The 21,189-nt window shown below is 44.1% G+C and overlaps 1 protein-coding gene across 1 annotated transcript in view; it reads left to right on the top strand.

Moving 5' to 3' along the window:
* The window catches only part of MAN1C1 (mannosidase alpha class 1C member 1), a 256,657-nt gene that overhangs the window by 202,107 nt on the left and 33,361 nt on the right, over window positions 1-21,189 (top strand). The window contains exons 5-6 of the mRNA XM_044668733.1: window positions 2,733-2,827; window positions 15,828-15,942. Coding sequence (XP_044524668.1) covers window positions 2,733-2,827; window positions 15,828-15,942 — 210 coding nt within the window. The remainder of the gene's footprint in view (window positions 1-2,732; window positions 2,828-15,827; window positions 15,943-21,189) is intronic.

Raw genomic sequence — 21,189 nt, forward strand, 5'->3', positions numbered from 1 at the left:
TACTATGTGCTAGGCAATGTGCTAAGTATTTTACAATTGCTATCTCATTTAATCCTTATAGCAATCCTGGGAGATAGGTGCTACTATTATCCCTGTTTTACAGTTGAGGAAACTGAGACAGACTGAGATTAAGTGACTTACCAAGGATCCCATAGCTAGTAAGTATCTGGGGCCAGATCTTCCTGACACCAGTTCTTGCCCTCTAACCAGCGAGCCATCCAGTTGCCGGGGCTAAGATCCCATGTCTCCAAGTTTAGCACTGTTTGTACTCTCCAGGCAGATCCTGGTGTGAGTGGGTGCCAGGAAAAACTGAGCTACAACACCCACCCCTTTACAAATAGAAACGTTAGACAGGCAACAGGAAGAAACTGTGTTTCTCTTCCATAGGCACATGTCGAAGCCCCAGGGCCTCAGCTGCTTCAAGTCTAATTTAATCCATTGCTGGTTTATTAAGTGCCTACTCTGTGCACTTTGGGGGACATACAAAGATGAAGCACAGCAGGGCCCCTGGTTCAGTGGCGCACACAATCTGGTAAGGGGGGAAGACATACTTCCTATATTTTGAGAATTTAGATGTCCTTTCTCCAAGCAGGTTGTTGCTCCCAATGCAAATTGCAGCCCTCTAGATTAAGGCAATTTAGGTGGTGATTTCAAAGGCTGCTGTAGCTGAAAAAAAAAGTAACCTCTAGGACAAAATTGTAGTGCTGAGCAGCCGCTTGGCCCTTAGCTGGCTTCAGTCCATTCTCAGGCCTGTCATCTCAGTCTTTCCATCTTGATAAGGGGCATACGAGTTTGTGCTTTGCTGGCATAACATTAGTGACCCTGTGCCACATGGAGGCATCAGAGAAGAGCATGAATGTCATTGGAGTCCTACATATACAAATGACTCCCAAGTGAAATCGAATGCCCTCAAAGAAGGGAAAGAGATGGTCTGTGTTTAGCAGTCCACTTTTGCTCATACACTAAATGAAATAAAAAACCGGCCTCTTCCCATGCTACTCCATTCCAGCATGCTATAGTAGAAAGTGCTGGACTTGGAGTTAAGAGAGCCCTGGGTTCAAATCCAGCTTCAGGGCTGTGTGATTACAAGAAAGTCACTTAATTTCTCTAAGCTTCAGCAGTGTTTGCATCTGTTAAATGGGGCAGAGGAGTAGCACCTACTTCACAGGGTTGCTGGGAAGATCAAACAGTGGGGGGGAATCACTGATTCTGAAGTGAGAGAACTTGGGTTCAAATCCTGCCTCTGACATTTGTTGCTTAATTTCTCTGGGCCTCAGTTTCCTCACCTGCAAAATGAAGGAGTCAGACTAGATAGCCTCTGAGATTCCTTTCATATCTAGTGCCATGATCTTTGTAAAATGTTTTGCATTATACAATGTCAGAAAACAATTGTCAAAAATTGTTCTATGTGTAATTTTAAAAAGTTTTAAGTTTAAAAGAATAAAAGAAAGGAGAACTTTTCATTGACTCCAAAGACTTCCCCCAAATCTAAAAGTGCTAAATAAAGCCTTGAGAAGCTTTCATTGTTAGTAATCTCCTAAAGAATAGGAGAGATAAGAAGCTAAGTAAGTGAAATCCCTCTAATTGGTCTCTCAACCAGGCTACCTCATAACTTGTTCTGAGCAAGGTGACCCAATGGAGTGGAAAGGGTTCTCTGAGTCAGGAGACTTGGGTTGGAATGCTAGCTCAAAACCTTGTTAGCTGCCTTACTCCACCCCTCTAACCTCAACTTCTGTAAAATGGGAATGTTTTGATTGATTGAATAACAATACTTATACCACCTGCTTTAGAAGGAGATCTTTGTAAAATGATTGTCATTTTGAGGAGGGGAGAGGTGGCTGTGTGACATCTGGAAATGATCAGAAAGTCCCCAGAACAAAGGGGAATCTGGGTGGTTCAGTATATTGAGAACCAAGCCTGGAGACAGGTGGTCCTGGGTTCAAGTGTAGCCTCAGGCACTTTCTAGCTATGTGACCCTGGGCAAGTCACTTAACCCCCATTGCCTAGCCCTTACTACTCTTATGCCTTAGAACTAATACATGGTATTCACTCTAAGATGGAAGATAAGAGTTTTATAAAACGAAGGAACAAACAAAAAAGAAAGTCCCCAGTACATAATTCAGGGACCCCAAAATTATCCAGCTGTTCATCATTTCAGGTTTAGAATCTTCCCTTGGCAAAGCAGTATAGTATACAGTCCCAGAAAGACATGGAAAGGGAAAGAGTAATGGACTTCGAGGCAAGAATATGTGGCTTCTAATTCTGCTCCTGACACCAGCTGTGTGGACTATTGACAAATCACTTAACCTTTCTGAATGCCCATTTCCTTATAAGGAAAAGAAGAAGATAAGCATTTATAGAGCACCTACTATGTGGTAGGCACTATTCCAAGAGCTTTACAACTATTACGTTATTTGTAAAATGCTAGGCATGTGGTACCTACCTCCCAGGGTTCTTGTGAGGCTCAGATGAGCTCATCTATGTAAAGCACTTTGCAAACCTAACGCCTAAACACCTGCCATGATTCCTATGATTATTTCCCTGCCATAGGGTGCTATAGACCACCTGCCTGAAGAAAACTGCCATATTTTATCATTCCTTCAAGGGTCTCTTTATCTCTGGCACTCAAAGGCTTAGGAGTAAATTCATTCAGCCTTAGACATATTCCAGACCAGTGAGCTAATCCTGCTAAGTCTATGGTTCAACAAGCCATCTTAAACCTTCTTTTGCAGGTGTTCAGAGAGAAGGTCATCAGACTCGGAGAGAAGCTCTTGCCAGCCTTCAACACCCCCACTGGAATTCCCCGGGGGATGGTGAACTTTGGGAGGTAGGAGCCATCTGCCAGGGTTGGCACTGGCTATCTTCTTCTCCTGGGGTCTGTCCTTTGTGCCACAGATCAGAGTGAGCTATAGGGAGAAATGGGCTGAAGCAAAGTGGCTTAGAGGGGTAGTCATGGTTCATCTATCCCCCTTCCATGACAGCTAGCAACCAGCTTCCAAAGTGGAAATAAGGAGGCCTGTAGTGGACTCTTTTTATTAATTTATTTTCATTTTCATTTTTTAAGCCCTAACCTTCTTACTTAAAATTGATACTGAGTATTGGTTCCAAGGCCAAAGGACAATAAGGGCTAGGCAACCGGGTTAAGTGACTTGCCCGGGGTCACACAGCCTAGGGTCCCATATCTCTATCTGAAGCCTAATTTGAGTCCATCTCCAGGGCTGGCTTTCAATCCACTGAGCCATCTAGCTGCCCGAGAATCCATTTCTAACAAGTCACCCAACCCCAAAGGCTAATTTTGTTCCTTTCAGACTAGGAAGGACCCTGGGCCTCTTGGGTTGGACAGCCCTCTGCTAATCATTCCATTCAAGTCAATAGAAGTGTATTGAGTGCCTGCTCTATGTGGAGTATAGCACTTGAGTAGAATAAGTTTATAAATGTTTATTGATGTGAACTGTTCTGGGCACAAAGGGACCCAATCATACTGAAGAAAGATTGTCTACCCTCAATAAACTAACAGCCTGGGTCATAGATCTCTTTGTATCTTCAGAGCCTGGCACAGTGCCTTGCATTCAGCAGGCAATGAATACACATTAGTCAAATGACATTTGAATCTACTAGGTGAACACAACACAGCACCCATACCTATAATACAATGTAGGACATTAGATAGGTGCATAAGAAAGCTACAAATATAAGGACAAAAAGAGAAATAATACCTCTGATGAGAAAGATCAGGGATGGAGCCTCAAAGAGGTAGAATTCGAGTTAAATAAAGATTGGATCGGGTTTTAATAGTGGAGATTAAAGAGGAGATAGTATTGTTGATGGGAAGATGGACAACTCTAATGGATGGGACCCATCATGGATGGCCAGTGGTTCATTCAGTTTGATTGGAGCAGAGGGTGAGGAAAAAGGAGAAGTGAGATACATTTGGTAAGGCAGAATGGCTTTATATTGTATAGGACTTGGGAATTTGGAAATATGGAAAGGAATATGGACTTTAACTTGTAGGAAATGAATTTAACACCTCTTGAGTGATTAGTTGACTAATTTGTAGATATTAGCAAGTCTTTGAAGATTTTAAGAAGGATAGGGACACGAGCAACTCTGTATCTCAAGAAGCCAAATAGCACTCTGTGCAGAATTCATTGGAGCAGCAGAAATTTGGAAGCAGGGGGGACAATCCAGGCAGAAGTACTTGGACTGGGAAGGTGGCCATAGGAATGAGGAGGAAGCTAAGGATTCTAGAGAGACTGCCAGAGGAATATTTACTATTTTATAAACAAAAAAAAGATATATGTGCCCATTGTCTCTTGGTAGCTACCAACCTGCCCCATCTTTATCTTTCCACCTCTACCCCAGAGCTCTATTTTCCCCTATTTCTCCACATGGAGCAGAGGTTCATGGAGCTGTCAAATGCTTGTAGAAAAGGCAGAATTGGAAGTTTGAAGGCACAGGTCCATGACCCAGAGTCTGTGAGGGCTGCTATTGACACCAGTCCATTGGTTAGGATTTCTCCTGCTGGGAAATCCATTTGATGCCTGTGACTTTGTGATCCCTAGAGAGTTAATGATGCTAACAGTAGCATTGATCTCGAGTCGCCTATCTAATATGTACCATGGAGACACCCCAGATCCTGCCCTTTCTGACTATAGAACACTGAGGAAGTCATTTCAACACCCCTATGCCTCAGTTTCCCCCACTGCAATATGAGAAGTATTCTATTTCTACCAGCCCTGGGTTGTTATGAGGGAAATTCTTTGGGGATCTTAAAGTTCTATAAACAAGAGAGTTGTTGTTTTCCACTGAAACCTTTGGCAGAAATGCTAGATAATGCCAGCCACTTCTCTCTCTGTGGCCAACAGAGACAAAAGCAGCATCGGGGAAGATGAATTCAACTGTGATGTGTCTGTTGGGAGGGGGGAAAGGGGAGGTAGCATTAACATTTCTTACTTTGTCTGATTTATGATTTCCTTGGTGGGGCCCTCAACTCAATGCAAATCAACAGACATTTATTAGGCTATGGACTAAGCCCTGTGCTCCATGCTGAGGATACAAAGGTAGATTATAATAATAGAAACTGACATTTATTTAGCATTTCACAGTTTGCAAAGAACTTTACATATATCATCTCATTTGAGTTTCATAACAACCCTGGGAGCTACTACCATAGCTATTATGAATGCCATTTTACATACGGGGAAACCAAGGCTCACAGAGGTTCACTAATTTGTCTGTAGACATAAAGCTTATAAGCATCAGAGATGAATTTTGAACCTAGGGCCTCTTGATCTCTGTCCATAGTACTGAACTGCCTCCCGCTATTCTCAAGGAACCCATAGTCTTCAAGGACACAGGTATAAACAGGCAGGTGATGGAATGGATAGAACATTGGATTTAGAATTGGGAAGACCCAGGTGTGAATTTCTCTACAGATACTTCTTACCGACTGGACTACCCTGGACAAATAAGCTCTCTGATCCTCAGTTTTCTCATTTCTAAAATCATTAGGGGGACATCTAGGTGGCTCAGTGGATTGAGAGCCAGGTCCAGAGACAGAAGATCCTGGGTTCAAATCTGGCCTCAGATACTTCCTAGCTGGGTGACCCTGGGCAAGTCACTTAACCCCCATTGCCTAGCCCTTACCACACTTCTGCCTTGGAACCAATACCCAGTTTTGATTCTAAAATCGAAGGTAAGGGTTCCAAAAAATAAAAATAAAATTATGAAGTTGGATTCAATGACCTCTGAGGTCCCTTCCTGCTCTAATCTATGAGAGAGAATGATTAGACCTGAGACTTTGCTGGTCTAGAGAATTCTCAGAAAAGGAAACATCATCTATGAATGTAGGTTAGGAATCAGAAAGACTTGGGCTCAAATCTGACCTCTGATACTAGCTATGTGACCCTGGACAAGTCACTTGACCTCCGTTTGCCTGAATTTCTTTATTTATAAAATAAAGATAATAATAACACCTACCTCCCAGGGTCATCATTAGGATCAAGTGAAATAATAATTATAAGGTACTTAGCACAATGCCTGCATAAAGTAAATATTGTATAAATGTTAGCTATTGTTATTATTATTCTCTGTCACTTGTGGCCTTAGAGAACTTCCTAGAATACTGAGAATGTAAGTGATTTGCCCAGCATCACACAGCCCATATAAATTAAAAGTGACCCTAAACCCAGGTTTTCCTGGCTCTGAGGCCAGCATTCTCTCCACTACCCCAAACTGCCCCTTACCCTATGAGATGAGGAAATAGGTTAAATGACTTGCCCAGGTTCCATAGCTATTTTTTAAAACCCTAGGCAATGGGGGTTAAGTGACTTGCCCAGGGTCACACAGCTAGGAAGTGTCTGCGGCCAGATTTGAACCCAGGACCTCCCGTCTCTGGGCCTGACTCTCAATCCACTGAACCACCCAGGTTCCCCTAGTCCCATAGCTATTAAATGTCTGAGGCCAAATTTGAACTCAGGAAGGATTCTTCCTGACTCCAGTCCCAGTGCTCTATGCACTATGGTATTATCTAACTGTCCCATGATCTAAAGAAGGAAATGGTAAATGTCTGAAGCATCTTTGCCAAGAAAACCCCAAATGAAGTCCCAAAGAGTCAGACATGACTGAAATGAGTGAACCCTATGAGATGACAACAAAACGAGGAAGGAGAAGGAGGGTTTAAAGAGAAAGTCCTGTAATTACTGCCTATGGCTTTCCATAAATCCTCCATTCAGCAATCCTTTAGTAAGCACCTACTTTTTAGTAAGCAGGCACCATGCTGGATGCTGGAGAGGTGAAGACAAAAGTGAAATAGCTTCTGCCCTCAAGGAGTTTGCATTCTTGTAAATGCAGCAGGTAAAATATAAGTCAACACATAATCACTGGAGGAGCCAGCAGACCTAGAAATCTGGGAGTCATCTGTGTAGAAATGTTCATTAAATCCATAGGGATGAGGCTGCCAAGTGAGGAAGAGAGAGGGAAGAGAAGAGAACCCAGGACTGAGCCTTGGGGGACACCCACAATTTTGGATCAGGATTTGGCTGAAGGTCCAGCAAAGATAACTGAGAAAGTATGGTCAGACAAATAGAGGAAAACAGAGACTGAGATACAGAGAGATGTGGAAGAGGAGGAGGAGAAGGATAAGGAGGAAGAAGAGGAGGAAGAGGAGAAGGAGGAAGAGGAAGAGAAGGAGGAAGAGAAAGATGAGGAGGAAAAGAGGAGGAGGAAGAGGAGGAGGAGGAAGAGGAAGAGGAGGAGAAAGAGGAGAAAAGTTACAAGAACTCAGAGAGAAAACATCAAGGAGATGATCAAGTGTTGAATGCTTTAGCAAGGTCAAAAAGGAGAACAACTAAGAAAAGTTCATTATATTTGGCAGCCAAGAGATCACTAGTAGCTTTGAAAAGAGCAGTTTCAATTAAGCGACAAAATTGGAATTCAGGCCACAAAGTAAAAAAGGAGGAAATTATCATCACTGGTTGCTGGATGTAAAGGGCAATAGGGAAGGTAACATGGAGGAAATGACCTAGGAAATGGGCTTTAAATGATGGGAATGATTTCAACAGGCAGAAGACTAACCTTCTAGGCACTGGGAACAAGGCACTGAGTAGAGACAAGTGCAGAAATGTGCAGGGGGTGTTCAAAGGAGACAGTTGGATTGTAGCCCAGAGAAAGAATGAGGCAGGATTGGAAAGATTGTGGTGAACACTGAATGATGAGCCAATGAATCTGGACTTTTGTTTGGTGGGTGATAGAGAACTGCTAAAGAATTTGGGGTCAAAGATTAGCATGACCAGATCCACACCTGAAAAAGACGATTCAGGCAGTGGTATGCTGAAGAGGTGTCCCTGAGTGTGACCTGAACCAGCTTCAGATGTCATTGGGAAATGTCTTACAAAATAAATACAAAATAAAATACAACATTGCAGATGTTCATTTGTGGGTTTTCTTAGTCAATATGTGGCCTGCAGGGATCCATTTCTATTTGAGTTTGACAACACTGGTATACAGGATGGGTCGCAGTGGGAAGAAAGTGAAGACCTAGTAAGAAGGTGTTCTGTATAGTCCAGATGGGTAATGAGTCCTTGGACTAATATAGGAACTGTGAGAACAGGGAGAGAAGAAATTAATTCAAAAGGTGCCACAAAGGGGCAGCTGGGTGACTCAGTAGATAAAGTCAGGTCTGGAGATGGGAGGTCCTGGGTTCAAATTTGATCTCAGACATTTCCCACCTGTTTGACCCTGAGCAAGTCCCTTAACCTCCATTGCCTAGCCCTTCCTTAGAACTGATATACACAGTACTGATTCTAAGACAGAAGGTAGAATTTTTTTTTAAAGAAACAACAGGAGACGGGAGGTCCTAGGTTTAAATCTGGCCTCAGACACTTCCCAGCTGTGTGACCCTGGGCAGGTCACTTGATCCCCATTGCCCACCCTTACCACTCCTCCACCTAGGAGCCAATACACAGAAGTTAAGGGTTTAAAAAAAAAGAATACTGTGTAGATGTGAGAGGCAATAAAGGCAACACCAGGGTTCTTCAGATAAACCCAAGCCATCATCCCTGGGGCTGAACACAGTCACCTGGGACTTCTCCAGAGATCCCTTCTCCATAAGCACCAAGCCTAAAAAAACACATCCAAAAAGGACTGCTCAGAAGGCAGATGGAGCAACCCTTCAGCCTACTTTTCTAGCCTTCATGCTCTGGAGGGTTCCAATGCCCCAGCCTGACCAGTGAGATACATCTCATACGCCTCATTGCTGTGAGCCTGACTAATGCTGGGCTCCTCGGATCACCCAGCCCTCTGGCTACAGCTCATCCATCCACCTGGGCCCTCTACCCGCCTCGCTCCCCAGGCCTTAATCTCTGAGAGATCAGATTGGACCATTTTTTCTGTCAGCTCCTCCATATCTCAAGAAATACTTGTTTAATACAGACCCTAACTGACATTTCTGATAAAGAAAGAATATTTATTTTCGGCACTCTCCATCTTCTGAGGTGCAGTGGGGGCGGAAGGGGATTATGTATACATATGTATGTGTATGCAGATTTTTTGGCAGAAATTCCTCTTTCTTTAATGGGCAAGATATTCAGCTGTTCAAAATGCTTCCTCCTGCCGCCCTGCCAAGTGTCAGAGATGCCTCCTACAGTGGGCAGAAGAAGCCTAGGCTCTGCTCTTCAAAGAGAAAACCCGATGGATTCCAGCACACGTGACTGGCATCAACCTAGGTGGGCCCAGTCAAGACAGAGAATGATCAGCAAAGTCCTGGCAGGAGGGAACTGGAATTTGGAACTAGGCTGAGTAGTTAACTATGCTGGGCCCCCACAGCTGCTGGGTACGGAAGGAGATCTTGGGTGGTAATCATAAAAGAACTATAGAGTTCTAAACTGAGGAGAGCCTTTAGAATTGGGTATATTAGAGCTGGGAAGGGTCTGAGAACATAGATGATTTGGGCTGAGAGGGCCTTTAGATCACAGAATGTCAGGGCTGGGGGATCTTAGAACCCAGAATGTCAGAGCTGAGAGAGACCTTGGAACCCAGAATGTCAGAAATGGGAGAGACCTTAGAACAGAGAATGTCAGAGCTGGGAGAGACCTTAGAACAGAGAATGTCAGAGCTGGGAGAGACCTTAGAACAGAGAATGTCAGAAATGGGAGAAATCTTAGAACTTAGGATGTCAGAGCTGGAAAGGGGTCTTAGGACACCAAATGTCAGAGGTAGGGGAAAGATCTTCAAATATAGAACATCAGCACTGGGATGGCCCTTTGAACATGGAATGTCAGAGCTGGGAGGACTTAGAACATAGAATGTCAGAGTTAGGAGGACTCTTACAATATATGTCACAACTGGAAGAGATCTTAGAAACCAGAATGTCAGAGTTGAGAGGGAATGAGAACCTCAAATATCAAAGCTGGGAGGGACCTCAAAGATTATCTAGGCCATCTTTCCCATCATTCCCATAGGGGAAGAAACTGAGGCTCAGAAAGGGGAAATGAGTTCTCCAAAGCCCCCAAAAAGCCTGAGGGAGGACTGGAAACTGAAGTCCAGTCTTGTCACTCCTAGTCAGGTGTGCTTCTTGCTCTAGCACTCCAATACCCAAAGGAAGCTCATTTCTGTCATCATATCTTGTCACCAAGGGAACCAGGAGTGAATCAATGGCAGCCTATATATAATAGAATAAATATAGAGTGACTGATGACAAACATTTCCTCTGAGGAGAGTACTAGCTTACAGGCCAGTAGTTTCCTGTGATACTGATGACCCTGAGGGAAGAAAGGAAGGAAAGAAGAGAGGGAAGCATCTATTTTTTACTTTATGCCAGATTCTGTGCTAAACATTTTACAAATATTATCTCGTTTGATCCTTAAAACAACCCTGAGAGGTAGGTGCTATTGTTATTCTCATTTTACAATTAAGGAAACTGAGGCATGCTGAGTTGAAGTGACTTACCCAGGGTCACACAGCTAATAAGTATCTGAAGTCAAATTAGAACTCAACCCTCCTTAACTACAGACTCAGCCTTTAATCAGCCGCAACATCTCACCGCCTTAGAGGAGAGAGCTCTCTATTTGGAGTCAAAGTAGGGCAGCTAGATGACACAATGGATAGTGTTCCTGGCCTGCAGTTTTCCTCAGTTCAAATCTGGTCTCAGATACTTCCTAGCTGTGTGACCCAGAGCAAGTCACTTTCACCCTCTTTGCCTCAGTTTCTTCATCTCTAAAATGAACTGAAGGACATGGCACAATACTCCAGTATCTTTTCCAAAAAACAAAACAAAAACAAAAACAAAAACAAAAATGGGTTACAAAGTTGGAACACGACTGTAAAATGACTGAAGAACAACATTTGAAATTTCCAGCCCTTACCCCTCTGCATGTGGGAAGAGACTCTACTGGGAGAGGATAGGGTTTGGGGAGAAAGGGAGTGGAAGGGGGGACTATCAGGAGCAGTCACTGCGCTGGTCACCAACTCCCGGAATACAAGCCATGAACTGTGCTTAGGCAAACAATTGAGTTGCCAGACAATAATAATAACAATAATGGAAGAGGAGGAAGAGGAGGAGGAGGAGAAGAAGAGGAAGGAGGAGGAGGAGGAGGAGGAGGAGGAGAAGAAGAAGAGGAGGAGAAGAAGAAGAGGAGGAGGAGGAGAAGAAGAATTATTCCCATTCCTGTAGATCTTTAAGATTTACAAAAATACCTTCCTTACAATTCTGAGGTAGGTAAGGAAGGTATTACTTTCCCATTTAATAAATAAAGAAAGTGGGGCAGCTGGGTAGCTCAGTGGATTGAGAGCCAGGCCTAGAGATGGAAGGTCCTGGGTTCAAATCTGACCTTAGACACTTCCTAGCTGTATGATCCTAGGCAAGTCACTTAACCCCTATTGCCTAGCCCTTACCACTCTTCTGGCTTGGAACCAATAAACAGTATTGATTCCAAGACAGAAGGTAAGGGTTTAAAAAAAATAGAGAAAGAAATGGAATCTCAAAGAGATGAAATGACCTGCCCAAGGTCACACAAGGAGCATCAAAGCTGGGGGTCTTAAATCCAATTCTCTAATTCCAAGCCCAAGCTCTTATTATTATTCCCAAGCTGCTAATGAAGCTGAAAAGGAAGTTGGGAAGACCAAGCCGACTTGGCATGTTTTGCGTAGAACTACCCCCTCCCATTTCCCTATTTGAACACTGAAGCAGTTACCTTTGTGGCAAAGTCAGGGCTCCTTCTTGGGAACAGCTCATGTTTGGGGTTGGGGGCTGTGTGCAACTTTCATGCCACAGGGACATAAAAACCAAAGGCTGCTTGGCTGTCTTTTACTTTGAAATTTCCTCAGGATCCTCATTACCACAGGCAACATCAATTATTCACTCAAGGCTCCCTGACCCGTTTGGCTCCAGCTGAAATCTGAAGGCAGACTCCCCATTAGCAGGCTGCCCTGCTGGGAGCTCAGGAAGGAGGGTCTTCTTTGGACTGGGGGTGGGGCGGTGGGGAGGGGAGCGCTCCATTCCCTGTTTCTCCCCCTCCCCACCACCCCCATCTTTAGCCTTTCTGGAAATACAGAGACTCTTCAGAGCCCCCAGCCCTTCAAATACTGAATGGAGCAGGTGTCAACTCCAGGCTGGAACTACTTTGCCATTCTGTCCATCCCCTTCCCCCTCCCCTATGGGGCTAAAACAGCTCCAGACATGGAAAGAGGAGCCACAGAGGGACAGAATGTATGAATGGAAGGGAGCTTATAGGATACAGCAGACCCCACTCATGGTCATCTAACTTTTGCCTTGAAGATATCCAGGGAGGAGGGAAGCCACAACCTCCCAAGGCAACCCATTGCCTTTTTTTTAACCCTTACTTTCTTAGGATCAAGACTGAAAGAAAAGTGGCAAGGCTAGGCAATGGGGGTTAAGTGACTTGCCCAGGGTCACACAGCTAGGAAGTATCTGAGACCAGATTTGAATCCAGGTCCTCCCAATTCCGGGTCTGGAGCTCTCTCCACTGTGATACCCATCCCACTGTCTTTTGGGTCAACTCTGATAGTTAGGATGTTTCTCCTGACGTCAAATCTAAATTTTCCCCTTTGTAGCTTTTCTCCCCATTGTTCTGTCCAAGGACAATCTCTCATCTACAAGACAGCCCTTGAAGACAGATAATGTGTGTGTGATTCCCTCCCCTCACACTCTCACAGGGGCTCATGGGCTCATGTACTGACTCTGTTGACCAGCTGGGTGATGATGGGTGGTGGGAGTGTACAGGGCATTCAGGGAGGGCTAACACCTCTGGTATGAGGGCTTGCTGGGCCCTTTTCAGGGCTCCTCATCCATCTTTGGTGTCCACCTCTCACCCCACTCTCACCCATGGCTCCAAAAAGCTCATGTAATGGCCACATCCTGGTAAACCATCTGACAAGCTGCAAACCCTTCAGGGAGTTAGGAGGTTGTCCACCCCAAGCATGTGAAAACTTCCCCAGATGAAATGGGTCAATGAAAACAATTTGTTCCAATGGTCCTCAGGCAATGGAAGTAGGTGCTGTGGAGTGCTTAGAGCTCAGTCAGACATCAAAGAAGCCAAGGTCATCTACTGTGTCCTGGACCATGTAATGGTTAGACTGGGTGGTTGCCAAAAATTGTAATTAACCCTTAAGTCACAAGACTGTTAATAGCTAGATTTATTAATAAGAAAAAGAAAATAAGAGAGAAATATAGAAAGGAGGTAAAGAATTTCCTAGCCTAATAATCCAGAGACTAACAATTCAGTGTCCATCTCTGAATCTCAACCTCAGAAAATAATTCCCCCAGCTTCCTGCTGGGTCTCATCTTATAAATCCTTACTACACCCACTAGCTCTCTTACATCACTCTCCAAGAACCAATCACAATTCCTCAATTAGTATGGCACTACCCAAGGGAGCAGTGCCTGTGGGATCAATTCCCTGGTTGCTGATTGACCCAAATACAAAACAAATGAAAGGGAAGTCTAAACCTCTGATTGATCAAATAAAAATACAAAATCCCTTCTCACAATCCCCCCTGTGATTCTGTTGGGAGATGAGCATGTTGAAATCTCCTCAATTGTGGGTCTTGGGAGATTAACATGCCTAGTCTCCCCAATGAATCATTTCAAATAACCAACATATATCTCTAAAGATTCTCCCACTAAAGGTGTATAAAACATTGCCCTTTCTAAGGGGAAATTACAGCAACCTGGGAACAAGAGAGAAATAAAAAAGAAAGAAAACAAAAAAAAGTAATTGGTAGACATGTTGACAAAAAAGCCAATTGGGGTTGGCATAAGAAATTACATTTCTTATGTAATGTAAATTATGTAATGTAAAATACAAACCAACTGGCTGTGGATGACTGACATTTTTGCTCTTGTGTGCCTCTGTTTCTCCATGGATAAAAATGAGGGAAGTGGACTTACATGACTCTTCCAGCTAGGACAGTCCATTGAATGACAAATCATCCTTGCTCTGTACCAGGCTCTGGGAATTTGAAGGGAAAGAGGGTTTTTACAGGATGGGAGAAGATACAGGTATAATTGTAAGCAGCAGAAAGAAGAATCAGTAGATAGAGAAATTAAAGATTAAATAAAGAGTGGGGTTGATTCAGGGGGCAATCTTCTGAAGAAGACAAAAGAGAAGCAAATCAAAGATGCATGTGGAGGGGTTGGAGGGGTTTGCCTTATTGAGAAGAAGGAGCAAAGGGGGAAATAGTGGAGGAAGGTGCCTGAGTGATGGGAGATGAGGAGGAGGAGGAGAAAAAAGGGAGCTCTCAGCAGAACAGGTTCTTTTTTTTTAATGAAGTAGGAGGCGCGCTCTTCAGCTGAGGGTGGAGAGAAAGGATGCCATGGAAGCTTGAGGAGAAGAGAGAGGAAGGTTGGAAGAGATGCTGTGATGAGTGGGATAAGAAACAATTAAGGAGTTTTAAAAGGATTTACTTGTTTGTTCAGTAAGGTCCCAGTTGAGATTACGTAACATAAATTTGAAGTGGACCCAGGCAACATTGTTTTATGATTTCTCCAGCTCTATTTAGCAGCATGTAAATAGGAACAGAGCAAAAGGGGTACATATAGTGGGAGTAACCTAAAGCTAATGTCCATTGGCCCCCTGAAATAGAAGAACCCCCAGACTAGCTGTTCTTTAAAGTTCTTTCTAGTTCTGAATGGATGATCCTACAGTTCTGGGATATTTCAGTGCCCTCAGGGTCTTTTCACATGGAGGCTTCCAAAGTGTTTAAAGAAATCATTTAAGATCTTATTGACACTTTGACCCTCCCCATTCTGCTTTACATCATGGATCCCTTTGGCCACCTCAGTGATACAGTGGATAGTCTTTGGCCTGTGCTCTTCTAACCGAAGACTGATTTGAGTTCAAATCCAGCCTCAGACACTTGCCAACTAGATGACCTTGGGCAAGTTATTTCACATCTGTCTGCCTCAGTTTCCTCATTAGGGTTGTTGTGGGAATGAAATGAGATAATATTTGGAAAAAGCACCTGACACACAGTAGGCATTTAATAAATGCTTATCCCTTTCCTTTCCCCTTTAAGGAGTACCATAAACCCTAAATTAAATGATATGTTCCTTGAAGTTCGAGACTGCGCCATTTTTTTATCTTTGTCACCCCAGATCTAACACATGGCCTTGCTCAGAGTATAAATCGGTATTTATTGAGTTGTGTAGTCTAATTGTCCAACCATAAGAACAGGCTTTGCACCTAATAACTCACATTTACAAAAGCAATGCTGTTTCTGAGTATTTAAAATACATTTTCTCATCAGATCCTGACAACAACCTTGTAGAGAAGATTCTACCAGTATTATTATTCTCATTTTACAGATGAGGAAACAGAGGCCCAGAGAAATGAAGTAACTTTAAAAGGATACATAGGACAGTAGAAAGAGCACAAAATTTGGAGTCAGAGGACCCGATCGATTAATTCTATGACTATCATAAGACAATGGTGTCAGTAAATATTGAAAACCTGGACTTGAACTCAGGGCTTTTGACTCTTGAGCCCAAAATCCTTTCCACTACCTTACACTTTCAAACTGTAAATAAATAATAGGCATTCAACAAATGTTGAATTAATTGGATTTTCGCACTTTCCCCTGGGACATAGGAGCCCTGGCTAAAAGACCCGCATTAAGTGAGTCACTGATTTTGAGCAAGTGGGTGCCTGATGGCAAATAAGAGATTTGTCTGCCCTGGGTCCTGGATAGAAGGGTATCTTTCTCTGGGGCCTGAGAGGCCACTGAACACTAGATATCTGTAATTTAGCAAGGGGATGCAGGAAGAGTCAGGTAAGTGATGGCGGCTGCTTCTGTCTTTACAGCGGTGTCAGCAGAACCTGGGGCTGGGCATCTCTGGGGAGCAGCATCCTAGCAGAGTTTGGATCCCTCCACCTGGAGTTCCTGCACCTCACCAAGATCTCTGGCAACCCAGTCTTCGCTAGAAAGGCAAGTTCTTCCCCTGCCAGCCATGAAGAGCTTCCTGCCCTTTGGGGAACAGCAGGGGACGGGTCACATTCTGTAAAATGGGCAATAGGGAAACACGTTTGCCCATCTGATGGTAGACTGGGGAAAGACTCCAACCTCCCCAGACACAAATGAAACACATGCTCCTTTGAAGACAGCTGGTGCTGGGGAGGGTGAGCTCCGGGAGCACCAGAGAGATGGGAGAGGTTCAGAAAAAGCCAAAAAACTTTGACAGGGGAAATCTGCGCCAGGCTGGGTTAGCTTGGTGGCAGGCACCCATGTGTGCAAACTGAAGAAAGATTGAAGCATCAGCTCCACTGAGCAAGAACTGGCCCCATGGTGCAAAGAAGACGTCTTCCAGGCTGGCGGGCTCTGGAGGGTGGAACTTTGCAGTATATGCTGCCATGGTGCCAGTGCCTGCCCAGATTTACACTGGGTTAGCAAGAAACTGTTAAATAGTAGAGCCGCACCAGCTACCTATGCTCATCACTGCTTGGTTATTTACCACATAGAACTTTCCTAAAGGGGATTGAGCTGCTTTGAGAGATAGTAAGTTCTACGTCCTACCTTTTTATTCAACTCGGCAAACACTAGGGATAGACGCTGGGGACACGAGGACAAAAGTGGACCAGCTCCTGCCCTCAAGGAACTTACATTCTAGCTGGGAGAAATACCACGTAGATAAAAAGATTCTCTCTGCCTCCCCCCTGTCCCCCTTCCCCCCCTCTTTCTCTCTCTCTCTCTCTCTCTATTTCTTTTTCTCTTCCTTCTCTCTCTCCTTTTCTCTCTCTCTCCTCTCTTTCTCTCCTCCTTCTCTCTCTCCTCTCTGTCCTCTCCTTTTTTCTCTCTCCTCTCTCTCTCTCTCTCAATCTCTCTTTCATTCATCTCTCTCTTCCCCCTCTCTTGGTCTTTGTCTCTCTTTCCCCTTCCTCTCTGTCTCTCCAGGTCTGTTTTTCTCTTTCTCTCTCTCTCTCTATTTATCTCTTTCTCTCTCTCTTTCTCTGTCTCTTTATCTCAGTCTCTCTTTCCCACCCTCTCCCTCTCTCTGGCTCCCTCTTTGTCTCTCTGCCCCTCCTCTTTCTTCTCTTTTCATCCCTTTCTCTCTCTCTAATATATGCATGCATTCTATGTATATATATGTATATGTGTATATAGCTACACAGATGTGCATGTGTGCATATGTACATACACATACCGCTGTGTGTGCACTCATGCATGTGTGTGTGTTTGAGCCAGATCTGGGATTTATAGACAATTCCCAGGGAGGAAACTCTCCCTCCCAATATAGATGACCAACTATTCTTTGATTTATTTATTTTATTTATTTACTTTTAAACCCCCACCTTCTGTCTTGGAGTCAGTACTCTATAACGGTTCCAAGGCAGAAGAGTGGTAAGGGTAGGCGATGGGGGTTAAGTGACTTGCCCAGGGTCACCCATCTAGGAAGTGTCTGAGGTCACATTTGAATCCAGGACCTCCCATCTCTAGGCCTGGCTCTCAATCTGCTGAGCTACCCAGCTGCCCCCTACTCTTTGATTTATGATTTTGAAGAGTCAACTGGTAGCACTGAGAGGTTAAGTAATGCAGCCAATGTATGCGCGTGGCAAGATTCAAACCCAAATCTTCCCATAGGATCACAGATCACAGATAGAGCTTCTGCAAGAGGTCTTAGAGATCATTTAGTCTAACTTCATCATATTAAAGAAGAAGAGACTGAGACCCAGAGAAGTTAAGCTTCTTAGTTAGTTGAAGAACCAGAATTTGAACCTGGGCTTCTGACTTGGCATTCCTTCCATTGCATCCTACTGAGTCAGATACAAAGTAATAATGCTGGTGGTTTCCTAAGAGAACCCGGGAATGTTGTCTTCAAGCAGAGTGTGGATGGCCCCTTATTAAGGATGCTGTAGACCAGGGGCTCTCAGCCTTTTGGGGGTTCTGTAATCCTTTGCAGGGTCTGGTCAAATCTATGGATCCCCCTTCTCAAAAGAATGCTTTTAAATGTACAAAATGAAATACGAGGGGCTCCAAAGGAAGCCAATGATATTGGAATACTTATGAAAATACTTTAAAAACAGCTTCACAATCCTCAGGTTAAGGAGCCCGGATGATTGTGAACTCACCTTCCACTCTGAGTTTCTGTGATTCAGTGATTCTGCCAAAATTGAGCCCCAATTTGTATGTGGTGGATAAAAACCCAGGGCTGAAGTCTAGAAAGTCTAGAAGATCTGAGTTCAAATTGAACTTCAGGCACTTATTAGTCGTGTGACCTTAGGCAAGTCACTTTTGCTCTGCCTCAATTTCTTCAGCTCTAAAGTGGAGATAATAGCACCCACCTCCCAGGGTTGTTGTGAAGACCAAATGAGATAATATTTGTAAAGCTTTTAGCTCAACACTGCTATATAGTTGTTTGCTGTTGAGTTATTTCAGTGATGTCCAACTCTTCATGACCCCATTTGGGGTTTTCTGGTCAGGGATACTGGAGTGGTGTGCCATTTCCTTCTCCAGCTCACTTTATAGGAAAGGAAACTGAGGCACACAGGGTGAAGTGATTTGCCCAGGGTCTCAGAGTTACGAAGTGTCTGAAGCTGGATTTGAACTCAGGAAGAGGAGTCTTCCTGACTTCAAGCCCAGAAATCTATCCATCATGACGCCTAGCTGCTCCACTGGCATATAGTAGCTGCCTAAGGAATATAGGTTTCCTTCCTTCCTTCCTAAATCATAGAAATGCAAGGCTAGGAGTATTCCCTAGGCTTAAGGCCCACCTGTGACAAAGCATAATGGGCAGGTGAGATTTTTGTCATATTCTGAAAGTCTTCCAGAAATGGATCTCCAATAATGTCTCCTTGAGAGGCTCCCACCAGGGTTAGTCTGGGTTCTTAAAGGCTTTGCCAATAAGATGCAAAAACTTTGCTGATGCTCCCAAGCTAGAAGGCTTCAGGTGTGAAAAAAGGGCAGCCGTGCCTGTCATTCAAAGCTCAGACCAGGTCATCTGGGAAAAGCCACCCATGAGGAATCTGGTCATGACTCAGCCGGTGGTGAGTTTTTCATCCATAGCCACTCAGAGCAAGTCACCTCTGTGGGCCTCAGTTTCTTCATCTATAAAGTAAGAAGATTGGGAATCCTTCATTATAGAGGATGACTCTCCTTGAGCGGGGAGAGGGAGGGATCCAAGAGGAAATTTAGACGATATAAAAACAAAAGATTTCTTTTTTTTTATTTTATTTAATTAATTAATTTAGAATATTTTACCATGGTTCCATGATTCATGCTCTTTCCCTCCCCTCCTCCCACCCCCTCCCATAGTCAATGAGCAATTCCACTGGGCAAAACAAAATATTTCAATGGAAATGTATCCCTTTTTTAAAATGAGGAGTTGGCCTAGAAATAACTTCCGAGGTTCCTTCCAGCTCCGTATGGATCATCCCTACTCTTAAAGAAGGCCTATCTATGGAGGGCTTTCTCACTCTGACAATGGATCCAACCAACCAGTCAATCATCAGCTATTCATTAAAAGTGCTTAGTACGTGCCAAGCACTGGGGACACAAAGAAAAAATAGAAACAGGCCTTGTCCTCAAGGAGCTCACCGTCTAATGGGAGAGACAACACGCACCTGTAGGAGTAGAGGCAGGACACATTTAAAGCTGGTGTGAGTGACCCTTGGGGGAGGCACTCTAGCAGCTGGAAAATGCAGAAAAGCTCCAACTCTCAAATCCTCTCTTCCTCATCCTATTCTCTCACTCAAAGCCCTCTAAATCCCTGTTAGAATAAGGAAGCATACGGAGGAGAGAAAGCCCCTCCATGCTCACAAGGATGCTCTAGTGTGGTCGTAACTGCCCAGAAAGGCCCCAAGAGTCTTTGAGTAGGAAGTCACCTTGAGAATCACGGACCAAAATCCCCTTCCTGAGGACTCTGAGTCCTTCCAGAGCATCTCTGACAAGGGGTCCCCTCCACCATCTGTGTCAATGCCTCATCCTGAAGTTATTGGATTTTAGAGTTGAAAGAGACTTCAGGGAGCATCCGGTCCAGCCTATAATGGGGCAGGACATCCCTAAAACAAGTGATGGCACAGCTTCCACTGGAAGGCCTCCAGACATAGAGATCTCAGTGTTTCCGGGGGCAGCCTGTCCTTCCTTTGTGTATAGGGCTAAGTAGGAAAGCCTCCTTCTACTGATCCTCAGTGTGGCTCTCTGTAATTTCTGGCAGCTTGTCTTAGTTCTATCTTCAGAGGATAAGCAAAATAAATTAAATCCTTCTTCCACATAATAACCTTAGAGATACCTGAAGACCCCCATTAAGTTCATGAGTCTCAAGGCTACAACAGATCCTTTTCTAGGATGGACACGAAGACTTCTCACCCTCCAAGTTGTCCTGAGCCGGATAGGTACACCATGTCATTGCCTTTCCTAAAATGTGGCACTCAAAACTGAATTTAATACCCCACATGTGATCTGATAAGAGCAGGAAACCAAAAGCCATCCCCTCCCTCATGCAAGATAATCTGCTTTTGCTAAAACAGCCTAGGAACCCATTAACATCTCCTACTGTTGACTCATACTCAAATTAAGTCCATTCCATCCCCCAAGCCCTTTTTCACACAACCTGTGGTCCTCTCTCCCAAGTGAGTAGCATTTGCATAATGCCTTAAAGTTAAAAAGCATTTTACAAACATCATCTCACTTTACCTTCACAACAACCCTGAGAGAAGGCGCTATTATTATCCTCATTTAACAGATGAGGAAATTGAAGCAGACAGAGGTTGAATAACTAGACCAAAATGATAAGTATCGACACCAGTCTCAAACTGAGATCTTCTGGACACCCAGGGCCTGTGGTCTATCCACTGTGCCACCCAGCTAGCCTATCTTGTGATTGATTTCTTAAATCTGAATGTAGGATTTACATTTATTGTTAATTCCATTTCTTTTTTTTTTTAACTTTACTCTCTATCTTAGTATCAATTCTAAGACAGAAGAGCAGCAAGGGGTAGGCAATCAGGGTTAAGCAACTTGCCCAACATCACACAGCTGGGAAGTGGCTGAGGCCAAATTTGAACCCAGGTCCTCCCCACTCCGGGCCTAGAACTTTAGCCACATAGCTACCCCAGTTCCATTTCTTTTGGCCCGTCCTTCTAACCTGATGAAGTTTCAAATCCTGCACCTCTGCTCTCTCTCTCTCTCTCTCTCTCTCTCTCTCTCTCTCTCTCTCTCTCTCTCTCTCTCTCTCTCTCT

The sequence above is a fragment of the Gracilinanus agilis genome, chromosome 3 (assembly GCF_016433145.1).
Source record: "Gracilinanus agilis isolate LMUSP501 chromosome 3, AgileGrace, whole genome shotgun sequence".
Lineage (NCBI taxonomy): Eukaryota > Metazoa > Chordata > Mammalia > Didelphimorphia > Didelphidae > Gracilinanus > Gracilinanus agilis.